The 24,642-nt window shown below is 56.3% G+C and overlaps 2 protein-coding genes across 5 annotated transcripts in view; one reads left to right on the forward strand and one right to left on the reverse strand.

Annotated features, from left to right (window-relative positions):
• Positions 1–2,914, forward strand: part of Ppp1r7 (protein phosphatase 1 regulatory subunit 7) — a 28,236-nt gene extending 25,322 nt beyond the window's left edge. For all 3 annotated transcript variants that reach the window (XM_042699656.1, XM_042699658.1, XM_042699657.1), the window contains one exon: positions 1,955–2,914. In XM_042699656.1, the coding sequence (XP_042555590.1) occupies positions 1,955–2,131 (177 nt within the window). In that variant the 3' untranslated portion in view covers positions 2,132–2,914. The remainder of the gene's footprint in view (positions 1–1,954) is intronic.
• A 4,203-nt stretch (positions 2,915–7,117) lies between these two features.
• LOC122125100 (high density lipoprotein binding protein) overlaps positions 7,118–24,642 on the reverse strand; it is a 71,840-nt gene continuing 54,315 nt past the window's right edge. For both annotated transcript variants that reach the window (XM_042699646.1, XM_042699647.1), the window contains exons 17-28: positions 22,088–22,306; positions 18,435–18,656; positions 18,133–18,351; positions 16,572–16,710; positions 13,910–14,055; positions 13,175–13,279; positions 12,823–12,957; positions 11,892–12,035; positions 9,891–10,076; positions 9,528–9,644; positions 9,244–9,372; positions 7,118–9,068 (exon numbers count right to left, since the gene is read on the reverse strand). In XM_042699646.1, coding sequence (XP_042555580.1) covers positions 8,982–9,068; positions 9,244–9,372; positions 9,528–9,644; positions 9,891–10,076; positions 11,892–12,035; positions 12,823–12,957; positions 13,175–13,279; positions 13,910–14,055; positions 16,572–16,710; positions 18,133–18,351; positions 18,435–18,656; positions 22,088–22,306 — 1,848 coding nt within the window. In that variant the 3' untranslated portion in view covers positions 7,118–8,981. The remainder of the gene's footprint in view (positions 9,069–9,243; positions 9,373–9,527; positions 9,645–9,890; positions 10,077–11,891; positions 12,036–12,822; positions 12,958–13,174; positions 13,280–13,909; positions 14,056–16,571; positions 16,711–18,132; positions 18,352–18,434; positions 18,657–22,087; positions 22,307–24,642) is intronic.

Genomic DNA, 24,642 nt, shown 5'->3' on the forward strand with positions numbered 1-24,642 from the left:
CGGCTGTGTGGAGGAGGAGGAGGAGGAGGAGCGTGGCGGCTGTGTGGAGGAGGAGGAGGAGCGTGGCGGCTGTGTGGAGGAGGAGGAGGAGCTTGGCGGCTTGTGGAGGAGGAGGAGGAGCGTGGTGGCTGTGTGGAGGAGGAGGAGCGTGGCGGCTGTGTGGTGTGGAGGAGGAGCGTGGCGGCTGTGTGGTGTGGAGGAGGAGCGTGGCGGCTGTGTGGTGTGGAGGAGGAGGAGCGTGGCGGCTGTGTGGTGTGGAGGAGGAGGAGCGTGGCGGCTGTGTGGAGGAGGAGGAGGAGCGTGGCGGCTGTGTGGTGTGGAGGAGGAGGAGCGTGGCGGCTGTGTGGAGGAGGAGGAGGAGCGTGGCGGCTGTGTGGAGGAGGAGGAGGAGCGTGGCGGCTGTGGTGAGGAGGAGGAGGAGCGTGGCGGCTGTGTGGTGTGGAGGAGGAGGAGCGTGGCGGCTGTGTGGTGTGGAGGAGGAGGAGGAGCGTGGCGGCTGTGTGGAGGAGGAGGAGGAGGAGCGTGGCGGCTGTGTGGAGGAGGAGGAGGAGCGTGGCGGCTGTGTGGAGGAGGAGGAGGAGCGTGGTGGCTGTGTGGAGGAGGAGGAGGAGGAGGAGGAGCGTGGCGGCTGTGTGGAGGAGGAGGAGGAGGAGCGTGGCGGCTGTGTGGAGGAGGAGGAGGAGCGTGGCGGCTTGTGGAGGAGGAGGAGGAGCGTGGTGGCTGTGTGGAGGAGGAGGAGCATGGCGGCTGTGTGGAGGAGGAGGAGGAGCGTGGCGGCTGTGTGGTGCTGTGGGACCCACGTGGGCTTGCTCGGGCACTGTGGTGCTTAGCCTTGTGGAGACTCAGTTCTCATGACAAGAATAACTTGTGGCATTTTCCTGATGCTGATATGTCTGCTCATTTAAATAAGCTTTAAAAAAGAAAAGGAAAAGAAAGCCAGGCGCTGGTGGCTCACGCCTGTCATCCTAGCTTCTCAGAAGGCTGAGACCTGAGGATCACGGTTCAAAGCATGCCAGTGCAGGAAAGTCAGTGAGACGCTTGTCATCAGTTAACTACTCAAAAACCAGAAGTGGAGCTGTGGCTGAAGTGGCATTGTGCTGTGCTCAAGCACAAGAGGCTCGGAGCTGGCACCCATCCCTGAATTCACACCCCATGACCAACCAAAAAAAAACACAGGGATGGCCAGGCGCTGGTGGCTCACACCTCTAACCCTTCCTGCTTAGGAGGTTGAGCTCTGAGGATCGTGCTTTGGGGCCAGCCTGGGCAGGAGTGGAGATGGCCCCATGTCGCCTCGCCGTGCTGCTATTAGTACCCCAGAAAGTGGCCTTTGTTCCACGCTCGCTCATCCAGGTGGTTAGACATTGGCAGCATTCTTCATGCCGGCTGGTGTCTGTCCTGGGCCTCTTCTGTGATCTCAGAGTCTTGCTTGGGGCCCGGGCTGTCCCTGAGGTAGTGACACACTGCGGCCTGAGCGCCGCATGTGGCCCTCCACTGTGCACACCCCGCGTGACAGCCTGCGTCGCTTCCTCTTGCCCCCACAGTCCACATGGGTTGGCGCCCTCTACCCAGGGCAAGGCCGTCAGGACCAGGGCCCTGCCCTGAGGCCCTGGCACTCAGTGAGCGTGGCTTAGGGCATGCGCAGGGGCCCTCTGGAGGAGGCTGGGAGTGTGGGCGTGGCGCACAGCAGCCTCAACTGCACGGTGCTCCAGGCACAGCCTTGCCTGGCCAGCTGCTGAGCCCACACCAGCGCTTCTGTGCAGGCCCTGGGTCTAACCCCAGGGTACGGCCTTGGTTCCACTCGAGACTCTGCTGGGAAGAATTCAGAGGCTGTGGGAGAGTCCACAAGGTGCCAGGATGCCCACCACCAAGCCTGGTGGGCTCACACCCCCTGGGTCTGGGTCCCAGGCCGGAGGCCGGCTGACGGGTAACCTCTGTCCTCGTCTCTGTCCCCCAGATGAATGACAATCTCCTGGAGAGCTGGAGCGACCTGGAGGAGCTGCAGGGAGCCCGGGGCCTGGAGACCGTGTACCTGGAGCACAACCCCCTGCAGAGAGATCCCCAGTACCGGCGCAAGGTCATGCTGGCCCTCCCTTCTGTGCGGCAGATTGACGCCACATTTGTCCGGTTCTGAGGCCCCCACGCAAGAACTCCCAGCCACGGTTCTTAACCCACCGTCGCCCTGCGGTCGCCACTATTCAGCAGTCTCCACCGATGGCAATGCCGGGCCGGGCGACGCCCTCGAGATGCCACACACCATTCGGAGATGCCAATCCTATTAAACCTTGCCACATGGTCTTCCCGAATTGTTGATGGTTCTTGTAAGCCATGGAGAGTGAACACCGGACCCCTAGTCCTCTGTTCTCCAGCCCTGCCGGCCCCCTGCGACGTGGTCTGAGTATCTTCGGGGTGGCCACGCTGCTGCCAGGTGGGCAGCGCGGCCAGCCTGGCCGGTCTTCAGGCCACCACCTGCACCGGAGTGCTGCTTAGTTTTTCAGACCAGGTGATGCCTGAAAAATAGTACCTACGTTAAAAAAATAAAGTGGGTAGAAGACAGCCCACATCCCGGTGTGTAGTCCTCAGAGCTCCTGTGCAGAGCCGCCCACCAGCCCAGTGTCCGCATGTGCCCACTGCCAGGGTGGGAGCTGAGCAGCCGCCGGCCCGGGGCACCTCCGTACCTTCATCCTTTTGGCTTTGTGTATGTGAAGATGGCATTGTCAGACCCATGGGCCCGAATTCAGGCTGCAAAGGCTCCATCAGGCCTCAGGGTCCCCTTCCACAGTAAAGACTGCTCCTGTGTCACCGAAGGCCCCTGTCCTTCCAAGGCCCCCAGGCCACACTGCCCAGCATGGCGCCACTCACCGCCGCACACAATTTTGGTGTAAATTTGAATTCATTAAATTAAAGTAGAAATCCAGCGCCTTGTCTGCAGTCACCACACTTGGAGTCCCCCAGACACAGCCCTTCCTGCCCTCACATGCAGCTGGACAGCACACTCTAGGTGCCGTTGGGTCTCATGGCTGGGCTGCTTCACCGGCCCCAGGCCCTCCTGGAATGTGGCCCACTCCTCGGAGGATACGCAGGGTAGAGGGGGGTGGCTGTGCCCTGCCTCCCCGCCCCGCCCGAAGCCCGCCCTGCCTACACACTGGCCTGGTGCGTTAGGCGGCTGGGTCTGGTCGTAGCCATAGGCCGGGCCGGGAGGTCATGGCGCGGGGTGTGGGAAGGCCCTGGCATGTTAGGGCCCCCAGGCCCAGCCGCTGCTGGAAGGACATGTCCAGAGGCATTGCCCAGCAGGGCCAACCTCCCTGGGCCGCGCCGCTGAGGGACTCCGCTCTGTCCCCACGGCTGCCCCAGGCTGGGCCAAGGTCCCAACCAGGCAGCTGGGCCCCGCGGAGCCAGCCCTGCGCACCGAGCTCTGTGCACCCAGGGGCGGCTCTTGGCATCTGGTCCCCAGGACCCCACGGCCACCCGAGCCCGGACCTGTATTCAACAGGAGGCGCTGTGGGGTGTCTGACAGGGCTGCCCCCTGTGCCCGGAAGGGACGCCCACGGGCTCCAACACACCGTCCTCACGCGTGTGTGCCACGCACTCCCTCCAACCTCCGCTGGGTCCTGGACTTCTGCCCGGCACCAGGAGCCCCTTCCCGCAAAGCCCGTGGGAGCAAGCCTGCTCCCTCCCATCTTGCAGGGACGGAGGGACAGGACGCAGGCCCGGCCAGGGTCTGTGTCCGCAGCCGCGGACGCCATGGGCCCACGGGGGCCAGCGCAGCTGCTCCTCCCTCTTCCCTGGGACAAGGGGGGGGCGGTCCCCGGGGCCGGCGGGGGGGGGGGGTGCGGGGGGGCGGTCCCCGGGGCCGGCGGGGGGGGGGGGGGCGGTCCCCGGGGCCGGCGGGGAGGGGGGGGCGGTCCCCGGGGCCGGCGGGGGGGGGGGGGGGCGGTCCCCGGGGCCTGCAGCGGCCGGGAGGGGCGGGGGGGGCGGTCCCCGGGGCCGGCAGGGGGGGGGGTGCGGGGGGGCGGTCCCCGGGGCCGGCAGCGGCGGGGGGGGGGCGGGGGTCGGTCCCCGGGGCCGGCGGGGGGGGGGCGGGGAGGCGGTCCCCGGGGCCGGCGGTGGGGGGGGGGGCGGGGGGGCGGTCCCCGGGGCCGGCGGCGGCGGGGGGGGCGGGGGGGGCGGTCCCCGGGGCCGGCGGGGGGGGGGGGGCGGGGGTGCGGTCCCCGGGGCCGGCGGGGGGGGGGGTGCGGGGGGGCGGTCCCCGGGGCCGGCGGGCGGCGGGGGGGGCGGGGGGGCGGTCCCCGGGGCCGGCGGGGGGGGGGGGCGGTCCCCGAGGACGCGGCCTGGCCGGGCTTAGGGAACCGAAGGACCGAAGGACGGGCGCGGACCCCACACCGGTGCGGCGGAGGCCGCCCAGCGGCAGCGCCGGTGCTCAGCAGCTCCCCGCGGGTCCAGCCCGGCCGGCGATGGGCCCGGGGCCGCAGCCCGCAGCCGCTCCCGCGCCGCGGCTCGGCCTCGTTGCAGCCTTCGTGGCCGCCGCTCTCGGCCGGGCTCCGCGGGCCGGGTGGAGACCCCGCGGCCCCGCGGCCGACTCCGGACAGCAGCGTCGGGGTCCGCGTTCTGGCGGGCGTCCCGCAACGGAAGGGGGGGAGGGACCGGGAGCGCCTCAGGAGGTCCGGGCGGCGGGGCGGGGCTCGGAAGGGGGGCTCGGAGGGGCGGGGCGGAGCTCGGAGGGGCGGGGCTCTGAAGGGCGGGGCGGGGCTCGGAAGGGCGGGGCTCTGAAGGGCGGGGCGGGGCTCGGAGGGACGGGGCGGGGCTCGGAAGGGCGGGGCGGGGCTCGGAGGGGCGGGGCGGAGCTCGGAGGGGCGGGGCTCGGAGGGGTGGGGCGGGGCTCGGAAGGGCTCGGAGGGACGGGGCGGAGCTCGGAGGGGCGGGGCTCGGAAGGGCGGGGCGGGGCTCGGAGGGGCGGGGCGGGGCTCGGAAGGGCTCGGAGGGGCGGGGCTCGGATGGAAGGGGCGGGGCTCGGAAGGGCTAGGAGGGGCGGGGCTCGGATGGAAGGGGCGGGGCTCGGAAGGACTCGGGGGACGGGGCGGGGCTCGGAAGGACTCGGGGGATGGGGCGGGGCTCGGAGGGGCGGGGCGGGGCTGGAGCGGGGAGCGGGGTGGGACCATGCCCTGGGCCGCGGGTCACCTGGGGACAAAGCTCTGCGGCACCCGGGCCCGCAGCGCCCCGTCCTCTGCTCATCTTGCTGCGACTCCTCCGTCCATCTTCCACCTCGTTCTTATTTTTCTGCCAGTCCTGGGGCTTGAACTCGGGGCCTGGGCGCTGTCCCTCAGCTCTTCAGCTCAAGGCGAGTGCTCTACCACTGGAGCCACAGTGCCACTTCCAGCCTTTTCTGTTTATGTGGTGCTGAGGATCGAACCCAGGGCCTCACGCATGCGAGGAAGCACGCTGCCGCTGAGCCACCTTCCCGCCCTGCTCGTGCTTCTTGACCCGCCTGTGGCGCCGCCCTGCAGCCTCCCGCCGCCGGCACCCGCATCGGGGCTCAAGGCACCCCGCAGTTGGCTTCAGGAGAGCACAGAGATGGAGAGGGCGTAGAACGAGAAAGCATGCAGCACATCACCATGCGGTCCCGTGACTTCCTGCAGTCTCTCAGTATTCTAAGTCGGATTTGCTCTTCTTTTTGGTGGCTTGAACTCAGGGCCTTGAGCTTGTTTTTCTTTCATGGCTGGTGCTCTACCACTTGAACCATACTTCTACTTCCTGCACAATGTCAGATTGCAGCTTTCTGAGCAGCTAGGATTACAGGTGTCAGCCACAGGTGCCCAGCACAGGACAGCTTTGACCTTTCCCTACTAACACATTTCCTAACTTGGCATCCACCCGTGTACTGTTGGGATGCAAGTTTGTCTTCTTCCTCCACTGCAGATTATGCTGGAATAAACATCCTTAAATGAATCGTGTCCACTGTGTGTGATGTACACAGGGCAGCCTTAAAAAGGGGAACTGACAAAAACATCAAAATAAAAGGTTCCCTCCGTGGACAGTGCCTCCTCCCGCCCACCCGCAACGCGGGCAACCCCTGGCTCAGGACACACTGGCTGATCCTGGCCACAGCCAGTGGCAGTTTTGGACACGTGACTTGCTACCTGTCTTGTTAGAGTGCCGGGACTCTACCAGGGAGGTTGGGGACAGCAGCACTGGACTGATGAAAGAGACCACACCGAGCAGCTGAGGCGGGCCCGCGAGGGGGAGGGCATGGGCAGTGAAATCGGTCTTTGTTGTGACCTTTAAGATCTTCACCCCAAAGAGTTTGACGTAACCATGAGTGCGTGTGTGGACACTCTTGGCCCAGGACTCATGGCTTCCTCCATGGGTGGAGCTATGGAACCCTGACCCTCTCCACTGGACATGGGCCTCGGCTCTGGTGGATGGCTCGAGGTCCCTCCCAGGTGTCGTGGGCCTGGCTTGAGGTACATTTGGCTTTGACAGGAGCTTCTGGGCTATTTTTCAGGTGGAGATGGGGCTACTGGGGGTGGTGTGGATGTGTGTATTAGTTACCTTGCTCCTCCTCTTGCCACTTTCAGGAATCTCCTGCCTCAAAAGGTCTTTGAACTCAGGGTGTGGTGCTATCCATGAGCTTTTTCACTCATGGTTAGTGCTCTACCCCTTGAGCCACAGCTCCACTTCTGGTTTTCTGGTGATTGGAGATGAGTCTCATGGACTTCTTCTGCCTGGACTGGCTGTAAATCGTGATCCTCTGATCTCAGCTGCCTGAGTAACTGAGATTACAGATGTGAGCCGGTCTTGAGTAGTCCTTCCTGCTTAACGTGGCTTCCTCTCTGTGGCTTTCCATCAGCCAAGCTCATAAACTAGGTCTGTCCTGGAGCCCTCCAGGTTGCCTGGACTCTGGGACCCCTTCCTGAAACTGATGGAGAACTCAATCCTGAGCCAAGGAAAGGAAAGCTGCAGCATGCTGATGGACTGGTGGAAGCCAGTGCCAGGCGTAAGGGCCACCGCCAAGACTCCGCCAGCTCCATCCCAGGAGGCCACAGCAGCAGCACTACAAACAGCTGGAGAATCACAGCAGACGGGATGGCCCAGGAAGGAAAGCACACAATAAACAGTCCCATTCTACAGCATCCAGGGTTGGTTTTATTGTAGAATTTATAAAATTCCAGTGTCATCCATATTTATGAGCCTTTACACATATTTGCATATAATCTCCAAATTCCAAAGTTAAGGCCAAGGGATGGATGTTTCTATGGAAACATAGGGCATGGAAGACATCAACAAGGAGGAAAAGCTCTGCCCACCCCTGCTCAGCCCCAGCAGTTCAAATTGCAGGGGGTCAGCCTGGTACAGTCATTTCACGGAGCTCAGAAACGACTGAAAAGAAGGCCCTGAACAGCTTTGGATGGGACTTACATCTACAGCACTTGGCAATAAATGGAGATGTGTTCAAAAATTACCTTCTGGGGGAAGGGAAGGGACTGTTGGAAGAGGAGAGGTGGGGTGGGTACCAGAGGAGCAGGGGAAGAGGAGGGAAGCAAAATGACCAACAGGAAAACACTCAAGCTCATGCAGACCTCCCTCAAGGTCCCCAGGAGCAAGGCCCCTCTGGGGGACTGGTGGGAGCCCTGGCCTTTGCTCCCGGTCCCATTTGCCCAGCCTCAGGCTGGCTGCTACCCAGCCAAGCAGATGCTGTACCGTAAGTGGCCACCTCTGGTGTGCTTAAGCCCAACTCAGAGCAGAGACCATCCCTAGGGTGGGCTAGGAAACGGGCACAAGTTGGCTGTCTAAGGAGCCCACACGTCGGGGACAGGACACTTACTATGGCTACTAAAGCACGTCTTCAGTCCCCACACCTTTCCTGGTGGGGGGCCTCTGGCCTGTGGCCCCCGATTGTATCCAAGCCACACCGAAATGGAAGAATCTACCGAGGCTGGGAGGGTCCTCTGCCTCTTACTTGGCTTCTTTTTGCAATAAGCGAATCGACAGCTTCTCTTTACTTAAACCAGGACTGTGACACCTGCCTCTAAAGCCAGCAACCTGGGATCAGTGCCTGTGGCCTGCCCAGCTTGAGCCTTCGAGGGCCAGTCACCTGGGCCGGGAGGGAGAGAGCACTCCATGCGGGACCAGCCTCCAACCCTGCTCCACTCCACACCCAACTGCAGCCAGTCAGGACCAACCACCAGAAGGAGACTTGGGGGAGGGAAATAAACTGCGCACGACAACGCTACCGCACGGCTGAGGTAGAAAGAAGGCGACTGAACACGAGGTGCCCGGGCTGGGCCACGGGGGCAAGTGGAGATGGCATCAGAGGCAAGCAGCCCCCGCCCAAGGGGGGAAGCAGGCTTCCTGCTCCCTGCCACCGAGGCCGGGAGCAGACACGCGCGGCCCCACCTCCGCCGTGGAGCAGAGGCCTGCAGGGACGTCGGACCCACAGGGGTACGATCGGTGCTGGACACCCTGGTCTCCAGCCTCGGCCCCCCACCCTGTGGCCTGAGCTAAGCAGACTTTGGCAGTTAGAGGAGCTGACTGTGTTCCACAAAGAAGGTCTGGTCGACAGAGAGCCCGTGGGAAGGAGGTGGGAAAGGAAGAGGGCAAACATTTTGGCTTTTATAAAGTCAAGGAAATTTATTTCCTGAGGTCATGACACAGGAAGTCGACTCCTAGCCGCTGCCGTGGAGCTCTGGTAATGGAGGTCAGAGTGCTGAGTGCATGCTGGGTTGGGCCAGGAAGCTGGAGTCTGTGTTATCAGGAGATGCTCTGTTACTTTGCTTAGTGTTGAAAAGTGTGCCTGTCCCAGAGCACAGTGCCAGGGGCAGGTGGCTGAGCCCACTGGCTGCCAACCAGGCTTCACTGCGAGACCTCAGGGAGGGGGAAAGAGCGTCAACAATTTACCAGGGTCCAGCTGCTGGGTCAGATTGAGACAAACCGTGGTGTGGCTAGGTTCAGGTCAGCAGGCTGGAGAGCTTTCTGCCTTTTGTTCATTATCGCTTGGGCCCCCAAGGGAGGGTCTTAGGGGCCACCTGAGCCCCAAAGCTGGGAAATTCCTCGGAGCTGCTCATATCGGGAGCCTGTAGAGTGGGAAGACACAGCTTTAGTCTGGCACGGCTCTCCTGGCTTGAGCGGTTCCTGAAGCCACCGCTGTGACCCCAGGAAGCGCAGGAGACACACTTTCCCCTGCTCCTCACTGTTCTTGGGCCATCGCCAGCCAGCCCCCCGCCCAGGTGGGAGGAAGAGTCACCTGACCTTCTCACTGCTGCTGGCAGTCCAGGGAGCGTCCCGCACCACGAACCCCTTGGAGGGGGCCTTGTATTCCTCGTGTGCCGGGGGCTTCATGTAAACCTGCAGGGCCTCGCTGTCTACCACGTCGGCCAGCTGCAGGGGTGCAGGGTGGTGTGGGTCAGTCTGCAGTCCAGGTCAACCGAGCCACCCACCAGCTCACCCCTGCGCCTCCCCGTCTCCTCTGGCCTGCCAGGACCCAGGCCACGCGGAGCAGGCTGCCTCATGCGGCCCCGCCCACCCAGGCTCACATATTCCTCCTCCAAGTTAAGGATGTGGTCGATGGCCTCCTCCACATTCTCCGGGAGCCCTGTCACAGTGACGCAGTTGGGATCTGGAGCTCCACTCTGCGGGAAGCGAATGTCCACCTGGAAGACACAGGACCGCAGAAGGCATCTGAGAGGGCTCTGAGTTCGCAGACCCTTGGAGGTGGCCGCTTCAGCGTGCAGGTCCATGTTGTCTGTGCGACCCCACCAGCTGGAAGCAGAGTGCCCCAGGTGCGCCCACGGCCTCCTGCGCCGCAGTGACTCCTCAGACAGGAACCACCGGGCCAACGCTGCCCCGACAAAGCGTGGACCCTCAGCTCTGAGCTTCCAGTTGGCACTGGGGCTCACCTTGAACTCATCCATGATTTTGCGGATGGCTTTGCCCCTGGCACCAATGATGCGGGCATGGACACGGTGGTCCAGCGGGACGTCCTCAGAAACCATCTGCTCAAGCTCACCCACAATTTTCAAGATGGCATCTCGGGCAGCTTCTGTGTTCTTCTCATACCCTGTGATGGTGATCTGGTCCTGGGCCTCAAGAGAGGAGAACGCAGTCAGAGAGGGGAGGCTGTCTGGGTCTCTCCACCACAAGCCAAGGCTGGAGGGCCCAGCACACAGGCCGCCTGCCCCTAGGGTAAGGAAACGCGCGTCACCTCAGAAAAGAAGGCATCGGCACAGGTGTGTGTCACGTGGCTGATGTGAAACAGCAGGTTAACAATGTCTGATCAGTGCCAGTCCTTTATCACCCCCAAAAAGAGAGTCCAGATACAAGAGCAGAAAGGCAGCCGACCACAAAAACGGAGTCCAGACAGGAGGCACCGGTCAGAGACCACCGTGGAACAGAGGCTACGCCCTCAGCCGCTACTTTGTGCCCGCCTGGAGGCGCGCCCACTCTCACAGAGCGCCCAAGCCCTCAGAGCTTGCCTTCTCCCAGCTCCCTGACCCCCAGTTCAGGCCCCTCATCTCACACAGGTGGGCACCACCACACTGGAAAGAAGGGAGCAAAGGCATACAAGGGCATACAGAAGGAGCCGTGTAAACAACATAGCTGTAACCCCTCATCTTCACAACGGTGGGAACAGGTTCACAGCAAAACACTCTGAGTAGGGCCACAGAACAAAAGCCTGGAGTTAAGCCAAAATGTCACAGGATCTGAGAGGGAAGCAAGGGACACTCAGGGGATTGGAGAACAGCAGCTGGAGACCCTGCTGTCCAAACGATGGCCAGGTGGTAGAGGAGGTAGGTTCGCTGGGGGCAGGCACAGCGGACACCTCCTCCCTCCAGCAGGGGGCAGGTTCGCTGGGGGCAGGCACAGCAGGGGTCTGAGCTGCTGCAAGTGGGAAGTCTGAATATGAAAAGGATTACAACAGCCTCAAAGGAAGACCAGGCCTTTTTAATCGTGAGTAAAGCAGTGGTACTCCCTAGACACTGTGCTTCATGAAAATGAACCATGCAACTTGTTGGCAGGGACGGGAGGGAAAAAACTGGGAGAGAGTGGGGGATAGGGTGGCATTGCCCAAAAAGAGACGTACTCGTCACCTGACTTGTGTAACTGTACCCTCTGTATATCACCTTTATAGTAAAAGTAAAGCCACTAAAAATTTAAATACAAATAAAAATTGGGGGCTGAGAATGTGGCTCAGTGGTAGAGGGCTGGCCTTGCATGTATGAAGCTCAGGTTTGATTCCTCAGCAACACATACAAGGAAAAAGCCAGAGGTGGCACTTGGCTCAGGTGGTAGAGTGCTTCCTAGCCTTGGGAGCAAAAGAAGCTCAGGAACAATGCCCAGGCCCTGAGTTCAAGTGCCAGGACTGGCAAAAAAAGAAAAAAAAAAAAAAAAAAAGGGATGTGGTACAGTAGACTTGCTCTCCTGGGCTCAGTGGCCCTGGCCATCAGTTTGTTGGACTACAGTAATGTCCATCAGAGCTGGATCACATCCAAAAGCAGCACTGGCAGCAGGACAGCCAAGCTTAAGGGAGAGGGACCTGGAAGTCTGTGTGAGTGGAGGTGGAGGTGAGAGGGTAGGGGCTGTGCTACCCTCTCCACTTGCTGTGAGCGCAACAGGAGGGACGCAGCGTTGCAGAGCAGGGAGACGCTGGAGAACAGCTGTGCATGCAGGGCAAGGGCCCAGCTGGCACATGGCGTGGAAACCTCATCCAGAATGCAAGCGCCAACCCTGGCGCAGCCTCAAGCTAAAATCAGACCAAAGAAGCCCTGCCTGGTCCGGGCCCAGGTGGAAGCTGGGGGGCAAAGCCCGCACACGCCAAGCGCTCCCCGCGCGCACACGCCAAGCGCTCCCCGCGCGCACACGCCATGCGCTCCCCGCGCCCAGGGGGGCCTCCCCCTCACCTGGCTCCCGTCATCCTTATCAGGAAACTGGATGTTCACATCGTGCTCCAGGCGGATCTGCGTGATGACTGCCCCCTTCCGCCCAATAATCTTGGGATGGTATTTGGGGTCTACAGTGACACTCAGCTTAAAACTCCGTAAAGCCTATGAAAGAAACAAGGGAGGAGAATGAGGTGGAGAGCACTCCATCTACAGCTAAGCCAGGTGCACCCACAGCCATTCCAGTGCAGCCTTGACAAACACAAGCCAGATATCCCAAACCCTGCTTACAGCTGGCATTTAGCACTTTTGACCCTAAAGAGCCAGGCACCTCTCTGCCTGACTCCTGCCACACTTCATCATCTGTCCAAGAGAGCACCAGAGACCCTGACCACTCACACCCACTCCAGGTGACGCTGTGTTTGAAGCAGGCTGCCATGGGAGGCCAGCACCCGTCCTCAGGAAGCTCAGGGCAGGAAATGAGCTGCTCAAGCTCTTGGTGCTACACGGTGAATTTGCCAACTACAGTTAAGATGAATCAGTTTAAGGAAAACATTCTGAATCTTTCAGAATTTGGTATGACAAAGGCCAAGGGTGTCCAGAGAATAGACAGCTGTGGCCCCCCACAGCCTGAGGTGAGATCTGGCTAGAGACCAATTCAGGGCATGGTCACAGCATGCGAGAAGGCTTTGAGGCTTCAGAATTCTGTCATATCACCAGACTGTTCTGTGGGAAAACACAACTTTATTCCTTTAGAAGGGCCAAGCTCTTTTAACTTTGCCTTGCACTCCTTCCGCATGAAGGGCTCCAGGGTGTTGTTAGGACCGCACAGCAGGACCCGCTGGCCTCCCTTCGGGTCCAGGAGTCTGAAGTGTACTGGACTGAGGGCCCAGCTGCAGAAAGCCTCCGGGGCCTGCAATGATCCTGCCTCCTGTGGCCCAAGACGGCTTACCCGGTCCTCCTGCTCAGCCTGCAGCTCCTTCACTCGCTCCAGCAGCCCGGCCTTGGCCCGGTCCAAATTTGCAGCCAGGCCAGTGATGGCAATGATGTCAGACTGCAGCTCAGGAGCCGGGACGTGAATATTCACCTGTGTGGTCAGACAGGAATGAGTCTACGTGGTAGCCCCAGAATACAGTCACAGGCCTGGGACTCGGAGGAGGGAGAGTGTGGAGAGCTGTGAGGGAGAACTGGAGGGGAGGTCAGTGCTCAGTCAGGAGTCAGCAGAGGCGCATGAACTGATCAACAACAGCACTTTGAAGGCCAGATAGGAGAACTCTCTAGCGACTCCAAGGACAGGAGCTTACCTCAAACTCATCCATCATCTTTCGGATCCCGCTGCCTTTCTGCCCAATGATGTATCGATGAAGGTCAAAGGGCACCTCCACTTCAATGGTGACTGGAACCAACGCCTGCAGAGGAAGACAGTGAAGGCTGGCCAGGAGTAGAGGGCAGATTTCCTGCCCCACGAGCCTGAGGACAAGAGCATCTTTCTGCAACCTTTTGTCAGTGTGCCTATGCTACCTGGACCACTCATGAAGAACAAACACAGACACAGTCTGAGGAGTCAGCCTGTACCCCAATGGGAAGAGGTAGGCGCAGGACACAGCCACATCTCTGATGCTATGACGGCCGTGGCAGAGACTCTCCTGGATGGCTCCTGCTTAGACTCACAGACCACTGCGCACCTTTCTCCATTGTGTACCACAGTGCTTCTAACAGGACCCAACACAGGGCCACTGCTCAACAAGTACCCTCCCCATAAATGACTCACAGTTACGTGAAGCCTGAGCTAGATTACACCCACACTTCAGGAGTCAATGGATCCTGAGACCAATCACATACTGCTAACGAAACCTCTCCACAGCCCCCCTGCCCAGGGCCCAGAGCTGGGACCAGCCGCCGGTGGTCCATGGGAGGAGCTGTAGACTCCAGGTCCTGGAAAGGGAAGTGGCCACCCTGGCTCTGTGACAGCTGAGCACCGCCAGTCTGTCAGACCAGGTGGGAAGCTCCGCCCTTGGGGAGCAGGGGGACAAACGCACCTCAAGGGCTTCCTTGGCGGCTTCACACTTCTCCTTCCGGCCTGAGATGATGATGATATCGCACCTCCTGGGAGAGCCTGGATCTGCCTCTCTGCCCTCCCCGGCCTCATCGCCATTCTCCTGGATGGCTGGCTCTGCACTCTGCCCTGGAGAACAGGAAAAGCAGCCAGTGGACAAGGGCCCAAAGATGCGTGTGGCAGCCAGTGTCATGCCGTGAGCACATTCAACGCCTGTCAAGACCCGCTTGGGCCTTGGGGTGGGAAGACACTTGCTCTTGGAGGCTGCTAGGGCAGGGTGGACCCGCTTGGGCCTTGGGGTGGGAAGACACTTGCTCTTGGAGGCTGCTAGGGCAGGGTGGACCCGCTTGGGCCTTGGGGTGGGAAGACACTTGCTCTTGGAGGCTGCTAGGGCAGGGTGGACCCGCTTGGGCCTTGGGGTGGGAAGACACTTGCTCTTGGAGGCTGCTAGGGCAGGGTGGACCCGCTTGGGCCTTGGGGTGGGAAGACACTTGCTCTTGGAGGCTGCTAGGGCAGGGTGGACCCGCTTGGGCCTTGGGGTGGGAAGACACTTGCTCTTGGAGGCTGCTAGGGCAGGGTGGGGGCAGTGAGCCAAGCTTGGTAGCTCCCTCCTGTGTGCACGTGCACACGCGGGTGTGCACATCTCCCCCTGCCTTTTTTTGGTACTGATCCTGGGGCTTAAATATAGGGCTGGGGCACAATACCTGAGCTTTTATGCTCAAGGCTAGTGCTCTACCACTTGAGCCAACAGTTTGTTGGTTAATTGGAGATAATAGCGTCACAAACTTTCCTGCCCGGGCTGGCTTTGAGGCTGGCGATCCTCAGATCTCAGCCTCAGCAGCTAGGGATACAGGCGCGAGCGGTCAGCGTCTGGTGCTCCACCCCTTTCTCAACTAACAGAGCCATGTTAACAACCTAAGACTTGAAGGAGATGGCGTGTGTGGAGCCTGACCACGAGGCAGAGTGCACCAGGGCAAGGGACTACCACGCAGTCAGGTCTGGGGAGCAGCCCTGGACAGCGTTTGAGAAATCTGAGAGTGTATTCAGGGACAGGTCAGATTCTAACCTAAGGAAGTAGAGAATCCAAAATGAGGCCATCAGAACAGGGAGGCTGGCTGGAGGCTCTGTGGAAATGTGTGCACCAAATAACTGCCCGGACAGCATCTCTCCTGGCATTTTGGTGGTTACTTACGCTGAGAGCCTCATGGACTTTGCCTATCTGGACTGGCTTGGAATCCAATCCACAGACAGCTCTCAGCCTCCTGAGTAGCGGTGAGCACAGGGGTGAGTCGCCGGGCAGCGCTCTGCAGTTCTCCGCTTAAAGACTAAGTCAGAGCTTCCTGTTTGCTAGGCAGCCACTCTGCCACTTGAGCCGTAACCTGATCCCCTTTTCCTTTTCTTTCTTTCCCCAGTCCGGAGGTATGGATACTGAGGAATGGAACCCAGGGCCTCAGGCATGCAAGGCAAGCACTCTACCACTGAGCCACCTTCCCAGCCCCCCTTTTTCCTTTAGTCCTATGTGCATAGGGTCTCTTGTTTCTGCTGAGGCTGGCTGGATCACAATCCCTATTTAGGCCTATTTGGTCCCCTAGTTGGGACCATAGGTATGAACCACCACACTCAGTTTATTGTGTGAGATGGGGTCTCAAGAAACTCCTGCCTGGGCTAGCCTTCTAACCTCTGGCTGAAGGATACTTCTAATACTGGCCAACTATAATACTGTCTATGGACTAAATACTGCTGTGTAACTTTGATGAATGTGCCACTGTTTTATGAGAATGTTTGGATCCTTAAAAAGTATCCACGTTAGAGATATGTCTAAAAATTTCACTCAACTGATTCAGGAGAAAACACAGGAATAGGGAAAGGGTTGAAAAAACATTTTTTGACTTTGGAGGGTAGGAAAACAGATGCAGCTTTATGTTATGTGGGTTCCTGACTAAGTGTGAACCGTATCAAAACTAAACTGCTCAAAGAACTACACAGAGATGGTATGCAGATGAGGCAAGTGGGTTGAATTAGCTTCCTACACAGATAGCAAACAAGCTGAAATGGCCGTGCGTGACAAGAGCCAGGGCTGCGCTGCGACAGCAATGCGGTGGCAGGCTGCAGGCCGCTGCAGGGCCAAGCCCACGGAGGTCCCAGGACAGGACTCCACACGGGGTGTGCCTCCTTCATGGAGATCCCGGGACAAGGCACCACAGTGCACGCACCCCCTTCCACAGACCAAGCCGAAAGGCAGCCACTTGGGTCTCACTGACCTCCTGTGCCATCAAAGAATGCACGTCCGCTCTCACCCGGGAGCTAAAAGGCCCTTCCGAGAACAGGATGGAGCCCCCAGGGACACATCCATAGTGCTGTGCAGCAGGCAGAGGTGGCTCTGGGTACCAGAGTGATGTCATTCAGTGCTCTCCAGGAAGACATTGAGAACACTTGGCTCCTCTGAGGCTTATCCCCTGTGAGCACACACAGGGCCCAGCTCTAAGACCAGGTAGGAAGCTGTCCTGAACCTCTGGAAGGCCCTTGAAACCACAAGCGGCAGCCAAGCCCCACTCCCGCACCAGAACACAGGGCAGGACAGCAGCACAGGAGCAAAGAGCTGACTCGCAGAAATGGCACTGTCAACACAGGGGCAAAGGACCCACCTGGGTTTTCCTCTCTGTCAGGGAACTTAATCTGGACATTGTAATCCCGAGTGATCTGCTGGATTCTGGAACCTTTGGGGCCCATGACAGATCGATGGAACTTCTGGGGTATAGCACATTCCACTGTGACTTGAGCTTCCTGAACAGAAGCACAAAGAAAAAAGAGCAGAGCTCAAAATCCTCAGGCCAATATTCCATCCTCTTTGGTGTCCTGGTGGGAGGGCCCTCATGGCTGAGGAAGGCCTCCTGCAGGGGGACCCAACATAGACATGGCCAAGGAGGCAGCCTTCTTCCTGCAGAAGAGCCAGAGACAGAAAACACCGACTGCATATAGCACAAACACCCTCAGCCATCTACCGCATAGCTTGAATAGAAAATATCTACTAAAAGTTGGGTGCTGGTGGCTCACGCCTGTCATCCTAGCTACTCAGGAGGCTGAGATCTGAGGACCAAGGTTCAAAGCCAGCCTGGGCAAGAAACCATGTGAGACTCTCCAAAAAAGCACAGAAAACTGGAAGTGGTGCTGTGGCTCAAATAGTAGAGCGCTTTTCTTGAACTGAAGAGCTCAGGATTCCCTGAGCTTTGGCCCAGAATTCAGCCCACAACTGACAAAAAAAAAAAAAAAAAGAAAAAAAGATAGAAAAAGAAACTATCTAGTAAACACGGGAGGAAGAAGCCCTGTCCCCCCACAGCAAGCTGCGCCCGAGGCCCGTCCACCCAAGGTGGCCTTTTCTTGTTACAGCCTGGGGCTCCCTGAGGGCACCAGGCAATCCCACAGAGGCCACCAGGCCCGTGGGTGGCAGGAAGGAAGGTCCCGGAGGAAGGGACATGCACTTAAGGCTGCTTTAGAAAAGCCAGGTGCTCTCATGTGACTCTTCTACTGCTTCTCCGATACCCTCCTATCCTTCAGTCTGGGCCCTTTGCCAAGAAGAAAAAAAAATAGGTCCTTTCTAGATCGTATTTTTTCCCCTCGCTCCCCTAACTCTCCCACCTCTTTCTTTCCTTCCTTTCGTATGCTGGTACTGGGTTTGAACCCTGGTCTTGGCGCTCTACTCTTCTGCTTTTTCGCTCAAGGCTGTGCTACCACTGAGCCTCACCCTCAGACTGTTTTTGCTGGTTAATTGGACATTAGAGTCTCTCAGATTTGTCTTTCCCAGATGGTTTCGAATAGGATTGTTGGATATTTTCTTTTCTTTTTTTGTTGGTCGTGGGGCTTGAACTCTGGGCCTGGACACTGTCCCTCAGCTCTTCAGCTCAAGGCCAGTGCTCTACCCCTTGTGCCACAGCACCACTTTCAGTTTTCTGGTGGTTTACTGGAGCTAAGAGTCTCATGGACTTTCCTGCCCAGGCTGGCTCTGAAGAACGATTCTCAGATCTCAGCCCCCTGAGTAGCTAGGATGACAGGCGTGAGCCACTGGTACCCGGCTCATTAGATACTTTCTTAAAAACAAAAAGGCTGCTTGTCAGTCACTATGAGGCCAGAAGCAGGGATGTGCATGAGGCCCAGCAGCTACTCACTCCTGAGTGGACTTTGGAAATACGAGCCCGGCCAGGAACCCACCAGGTCCTCGATGATCTCCTGAATGCGCTTCTTGGCCGCCTCCACACAGTCCTTGGCGCCCTTGAGGGTGACCTTGTCACTCTGTGTGCCCGAGCGTGGGAAGCTGACCATCACCCCACCATATTCTTCAGCAATCTCCCTCAAAACCTGGCCTCTTCGGATAACAAAATGGCGGTGGTGCTTGGGTTCCACCAGCATGTAGTCTTCAACCACATTATCCTGAGGTGTTGAGAGAAGAAAATGAAAAATGGTCCCACCCTCCGTGGCATGCACAGAGCCAGCAGCCAAGGCCCACGTCTTACCAGGTTCTGAATCAAGGCCTCCAGTTCCTTCTGCGCCTCGCGGACAGCGTCCTCCTTCCCTATGATGGTGATCAGGTCCTGGTCCTTGTCCTCAGCTACTGGGAATATGATGCGAGCTCCGGTGCTGTCACGCACCTTGCGGATCTTGCCACCCCCTTTGCCAATGAGGAATTTGTGGTATTCTGGCTTGGCTCGGATATCCACGGTGAAGCTCTTGGTTTGCTGCAGAAATCAACTCCACATATTTTAGCCCCACACCACCTGCCTGGGGCACAGCACAAGTGAATGAGAAAGCCCAGAGGACATGGCATGCGGTGAGCACCGCTAATGGTACAGCGTCACACTTCCGAGGGGGGCCAACGGCACTGACCTCAGAAGACAGTCCGGGCAAAGAGGCCTAACTGTGGAGACACACAGAACTACAATTGGTTCTGCCATGAATCTGCGATGATCGGCATCTTCAAGCCACTGCCTGAGGAGCTCTACTGCAGAACTGCCTTCATCTACTGGCTTCCATACCAAACCAACACAAAGCACTGCTGGGCCAGCATCTTCCCTCCAGACTAGCCTAACTAAAAAACTCTCAGGTCAAGCTTGGGGCAATCTCCAGCTACCAAGGCCACAGCTGAGAAGGGCTCTGCCAAGAAGGCAGAGAGCAGCAAAAGCTCTTGGAGTGCCTTATGTATGCCAGTGCTCCTGATAGAGTTAAACTGCAAAACAGAAAGCCATAAAGGCACATCCTGCTATTTTGTTTGTTTGTACCTGGAGCACACCATGAAGAATACAGAAAAAAACTGGCTAATATGTATAGCTTAAACAACCAATTTGGTTGAGGCAGATATTCTCATACATCAACATTATTTCGAAGCCAATGCCTGGCCAGGCACTGGTAGCTCATTCCTTTAATCCTAGCTACTGAAGAGGCTAAGATCTGAGAATCCAAGTTCAAAGCCAGCTTGGGCATCACCTCTAATTAACCACCAGAAAGGAAGTAGCTGTGGCTCAAGTGGTAGAGTGTTAAAGTTCAGGAACAGTGCCCAGGCCCCAAGTTCAAGGCTCAGGACTGGCACACACACAAAAAAGCCAATGCCTATAATAACAACACTTGGGAAATAGAGGCAAGGGGACTGAAAGTCCCAGGTTACTCTGGGATACAAACTAAGACTCTCAAAAAACGGAAATAAGCATCAAAACCAAGAGATTGGTTAAATATACAAACAGAACACTAATGGTCTAAAAAAAAAAATATATATATAGCCAGGCACCAGTGGCTCACACCTGTAATCCTAGCTACTCAAGAGGCTGAGATTTCAAAGCCAGCCTGGGCAGGAAAGTCCATGAGACTCTTTTTTTTTTTTTTTTTGGGGGGGGGGTCCGGTCATGGGGCCTGAACTCTGGGCCTGGGCGCTGTCCCTCAGCTCTTTAGCTCAAGGCTAGCACTCTACCACTTGAGCCACAGCGCCACTTCTGGCTTTTTTCTTTTTTTGCTTATGTGGTGCTGAGGAATCAAACCCAGGGCCTCAGGCATGCAAGGCAAGCGCTCTACCACTGAGCCACCTTCCCAGCCCTCCATGAGACTCTTATCTCCAATAAAGCAAAGAAAACCAGAAGTGGTGCTGTGGTGCTCAAGTGGTAGAAGAGCTCAGGGACAGCACCCAGGCCCAGAGTTCAAGCCCCATGACCAATCAAAAAAAAAATCAGACCAAGTACTATGGCTCATGCAACATAGCTATATAAGAGGCTAAACTCTAAGAACTGAAGTTTGAAGCCAGGCTAAGCTGACAAATATGTGATTTGATCTTAACATCAATTAACTATAAAAAAAAAAAAAAGCACGAAGTAGAGGCATATCATGTTGTAGAGTACTGGTCATGAGCAGAAGAGAGATAAAGAAAGATGAGAAAGCCAGGTGCCAGTGGCTCATGCCTATAACCCTAGCTACTCAAGAGGCTGAGATCTGAGGATCTCAGTGGGAAGCCAACCTGGGCAGGACAGTCTATGAGAAACTGGAATCAGAGGTGTGCTCAAAGTGGTAGATCACTAGCTTTATGTGGAAAAAAAAACCCCCAAAACCTCAGGTACAACACCCAGACCCAGAGCTCATGCCCCATGCCCACCACTACCACCAACAAAAATCACATTAGGAGGTAAAAAAAAATGGATCTGACAAAATCCAATACCCACTCCTCCCAAAACTGTATAAACTCAGAGACAAAGGGAAATTTTACAGCAAGCAGATCACACTATAAAAGACACGCAAGGTAAGACTATGCCCTTAGCTCTGTTTCTAGAAAGCTCTAGGGGACCTGCACAACACAAGGCAAGAATACAACTCATAGATGATGATTTGGGGGGCGAGGGTGGGGGTGGGAGGTATTGGTGGTGGTCCTAAGGCTGGAACTCAGGACCTGGGCACTGCACCTGAGCTTTTTTTGCTTAAAGCTAGTATTTTACCACATGAGCCATGGAATCACTTCTGGCTTTTTCTGGGTAGTTTATGGGAGATAAGAGTCTTTAGGATTTTCCTGCCCGGGTTGGCTTCCCACTGTGATCCTCAGGTCTCAGCTTCCCGAGTAGCTAGGATTACAGACGGGAGCCACCGGTGCCTGGCTAGATAACACGATTTCTATTTGTGTTTTCTCCAGTACAAAAAAAAGACTACAAAGAAAAAGTCAAATTTTATTTCCACAGGCTAACAACAGTAACTAGAAAAACAGAACCACTTACAGTATCACTGAAAAACATATAACAGGAATAAACCAATACCACACATTTAAAATCTGTATGTGGAAACCTACAAAGCACAATGAATTCACAAAACACACACACACACACACACACACACACACAAAACAAAACTGGAGATAAATGGGTTAAAGCCTAAAAATTGCTAAGATGCAAACCCCTCTGATTCGATCTCTATCACAATCCCAACCACATCTGACAGGCTGGTTCTAAAATGTGTACAAAGGCCAAGGATCTGGAATAGCCAAACAGTTTAAAAAGAATGCTGAAGGACTCTTCCCAGGAAGCTGGCTATAACAGTGGTGGTACCATATATTGATGGTAGTGGACCACAGTGACTGTATGTTTGTCAAAACTTATAGCAGCAAGAACTCAAGAGTGGTTGAAGTGGAAGAATGCTTGCCTTATGTACCCAACACAAACAGCCAGGTGCTTGTGGCTCATGCTTATAACCCTAGCAACTCAGAAGTCTGAGATTTGAAGTTTGAAGCCAGCCCAGGAGAAAAAAATCTGTGAGACTATCTCCAACTAATCAGCAAAAAAGCTGGAACTGGAGGTGTGGCTCAAGTAGTAAACATCAAGTAAAACATCAGTGCTGAGCTAAAAAGCCAAGTAAGTTCAAGCCCCTGGAGCGGCATAGGAAACAAACAAAACCTACCAAGAAAGTCCTTCCACTGACTGTAAAGCTGACTTTTAAGCAGTACCTCCCTGCTCACCAAACAAACAAGCCCTTGTAATAAACCAAAGAACAAATTTTCTTTGTCTACACAGGCATTTGTACTAGGAAGTCGCAAGCAAGGGCAAGTCAAGGAGACAGAAAGGCCCATCAAAGGGTTGTTTCCTGACCCAACACAAGGCAGCTCTTCAGGATTACCTACAGAGCGGAGGGAGCATCGGCAAGGGCTTACCTTCTCTTCAGCCAAGTGTAGGAGCTGCTTCTTGGCCTTTTCCACATCTGAGGAAGGGCCCCTGATGACAACTGTGTCGCTTCCAGAACCTTCCACGGGAAAGTGAATGTGGACCCCACCACACTCCTCCATGATGGAGCGGATCAGACGCCCCTTTGTGCCAATAAGGGAGTTGTGCAGTTTGGCAGGGATCGAGACCTCCACCTCGGCTATGTTGGCCTGAAACCAAACACATGTCGGGAGAACATCACACATGGAGCTCTGCCACGTTGGGAGATGTCTGAAGAATCAGAACCTGCAGCCTCTCAGAGGTGTGCTGAGGCTGTGGGAGCTGGGGGACCAAGAAGCAAAGCCTCGACTTAGACCACACAATACAGGGGTCTACTTCTTTAGTCAGTTCTGGTACTAGCTAGCAGAGGCAAGCACAATATGGCTAAAGATAAACTTTCCTATTAAAAAAAAGATTCTGGCTGGGTGCTGGTGGCTCATGCCTGTATCCTAGCTGCTCAGAAGGCTGAGATCTGAGGATTGTGGTTCAAAGCCAGCCAGGGCAGAAAAGTCCTGGAGAGACAGTTATCTCCCATTAACCACTCAAAAACCAGAAGCTGCATGGTGGCTCAAGTGGCAGAGCACTAAGCCTTGAGCACAAAGAGGATCAGGGACACTCCCATACCCTGAGTTCAAGTCCCAAAACTGACAAAAAAATAAAAATAAAGAAAACTAGAGGACTTGATTCTTGAAAAGTTGAAACAGCAGAGGTGATGTTGTCTTCTATCTAAATTACAGTTCCAGATAATGGTGGCAGGAAACACAGGGAGCTGTATGCCTGTCAGGATGCTGCAGTGTTGAGAGATGAGGACAAGCCAGTAGCCAGGGGCTGAGGCAGCAGGAAGACTAGTTCACAGCCCAAAGCACATAGCATGGAGAGAGCAAACACCCTGTCCTCAGCAGTCAGAAAACAGCCTGTTTTCTGAGCAGTTGGTACAGTGAGCAAGGAGGGCCTAGCCTCAGCACTGGTAGACATTTGGGCTTGGAGGCGAAACAGCTCTGATCCTATCTAACAAACTTCAGAAGTTGGGTGCAGTGTCCCACAACAGTCATCCAGCTATGTAGGAAGGGGAAATAGAATGATTGCAATCTAGGCTGGCCCAGATAAAAATGCAAACCAAAGACTGATCTCCAATTAACTACTAGAAAACCGGAAGTGGTGCTATGGCTCAAGTGGTAGAATGCTTGCCTTGAGCTGAAGAGCTGAGGGACATCACTCAGGCCCAGAGTTCAAGCCCCATGACCGACAAAAAAAAAGGAACCCAGATGGATGCCAGTGGCTCATGCGTGTAACCCTAGCTACTCAGGAGGCTGAGAACTTAGGAAAATGATTAGAAGCTACCCAGGCAGGAAAGTCTGTGGGACTATCATCAATTAACTGCCAAAAATGCCAGACGTATGGGGCTGGGAAGGTGGGTCAGTGGTAGAATGCTCGTCTTGCATGCATGAAGCCCTGGGTTCGATTCCTCAGCACCACATAAGCAAAAAAGAAAAAAAGCCAGAAGTGAGGCTCAAGTGGTACAGTGCTAGCATTGAGCTTTTAAAAAGCTCAGGGACAGTGCCCAGGCCCAGAGTTCAGGCCCCAAGACTGGCAAAGGGAGAGAGGAGGAAAAGGGGCAGGGGCAGGGGGAGGGGAGGGAGAGTGGAAGAGGGGGGAGAGACCCTATGAAAAATGACTAAAACCCAAAAGACTGAGGAAATTGCTCAAGTGGTAGAATGTCCACCTAGCAGGAACCACCCCTAATCTCTCTCTCTCTCACAGATACACACACACATACACTAAAAGAAAAATATCTCAGCATAACATTGGCTCAAAATTCTGCATAGAGCAAAAGTAGGCAATTAAAAATATAATACAAATGAGGCACTGATGGCTCATGCCTATAATCCTAGCTACCTAGGAAGCTGAGATCTGATGGTCAACGTTGGAAGACAGCCCAGGAGGCAGGAAAGTCTGTGAGACATTTTTTTTGTTTTGGTTGTGGGGCCTTCAACTCTGGGCTGGGGCGCTGTCCCTGCACTCTTCAGCTCAAGGCAAGTGTTCTACCACTTGAGCCACAGCGCCACTTCCGGTTTTCGAGTGGTTTATTGGAGATAGGAATCTCATAGTCTTTCCTGCCTGGGCTGGCTTTGAACCATGATCCTCAGATCTCAGCCTCCTGAGTAGCTAGGATTACAGGCGTGAGCCACCAGCGCCCCGGCTATATGAGACTTTTTGTTGTTGTCGTTGGCCCTGGGGCTTGAACTCTGGGCCTGGGTGCTGTACCTGAGCTCTTCAGCTCAAGGTAAGCACTCTACCACTTGAGCAACAGCACCGCTTCCAAAAGTGCAACTGGACAGGTCCTTTTTCCTTTTTTGGGGGGTCGATTGTAGGGCTTGAACTCTGGGCCTGGGCACTGTCTCTGAGCTCCAGCTCAAGGCAAACATTCTATCACTTGAGCCACAGAGCCACATCTGGTTTCTGGTGGTTAATGGAAGAGTCTCACAGACTTTCCCGCCCAGGCTGG

The sequence above is a fragment of the Dipodomys spectabilis genome, unplaced genomic scaffold (assembly GCF_019054845.1).
Source record: "Dipodomys spectabilis isolate Male_0828 unplaced genomic scaffold, ASM1905484v1 ptg000261l, whole genome shotgun sequence".
Lineage (NCBI taxonomy): Eukaryota > Metazoa > Chordata > Mammalia > Rodentia > Heteromyidae > Dipodomys > Dipodomys spectabilis.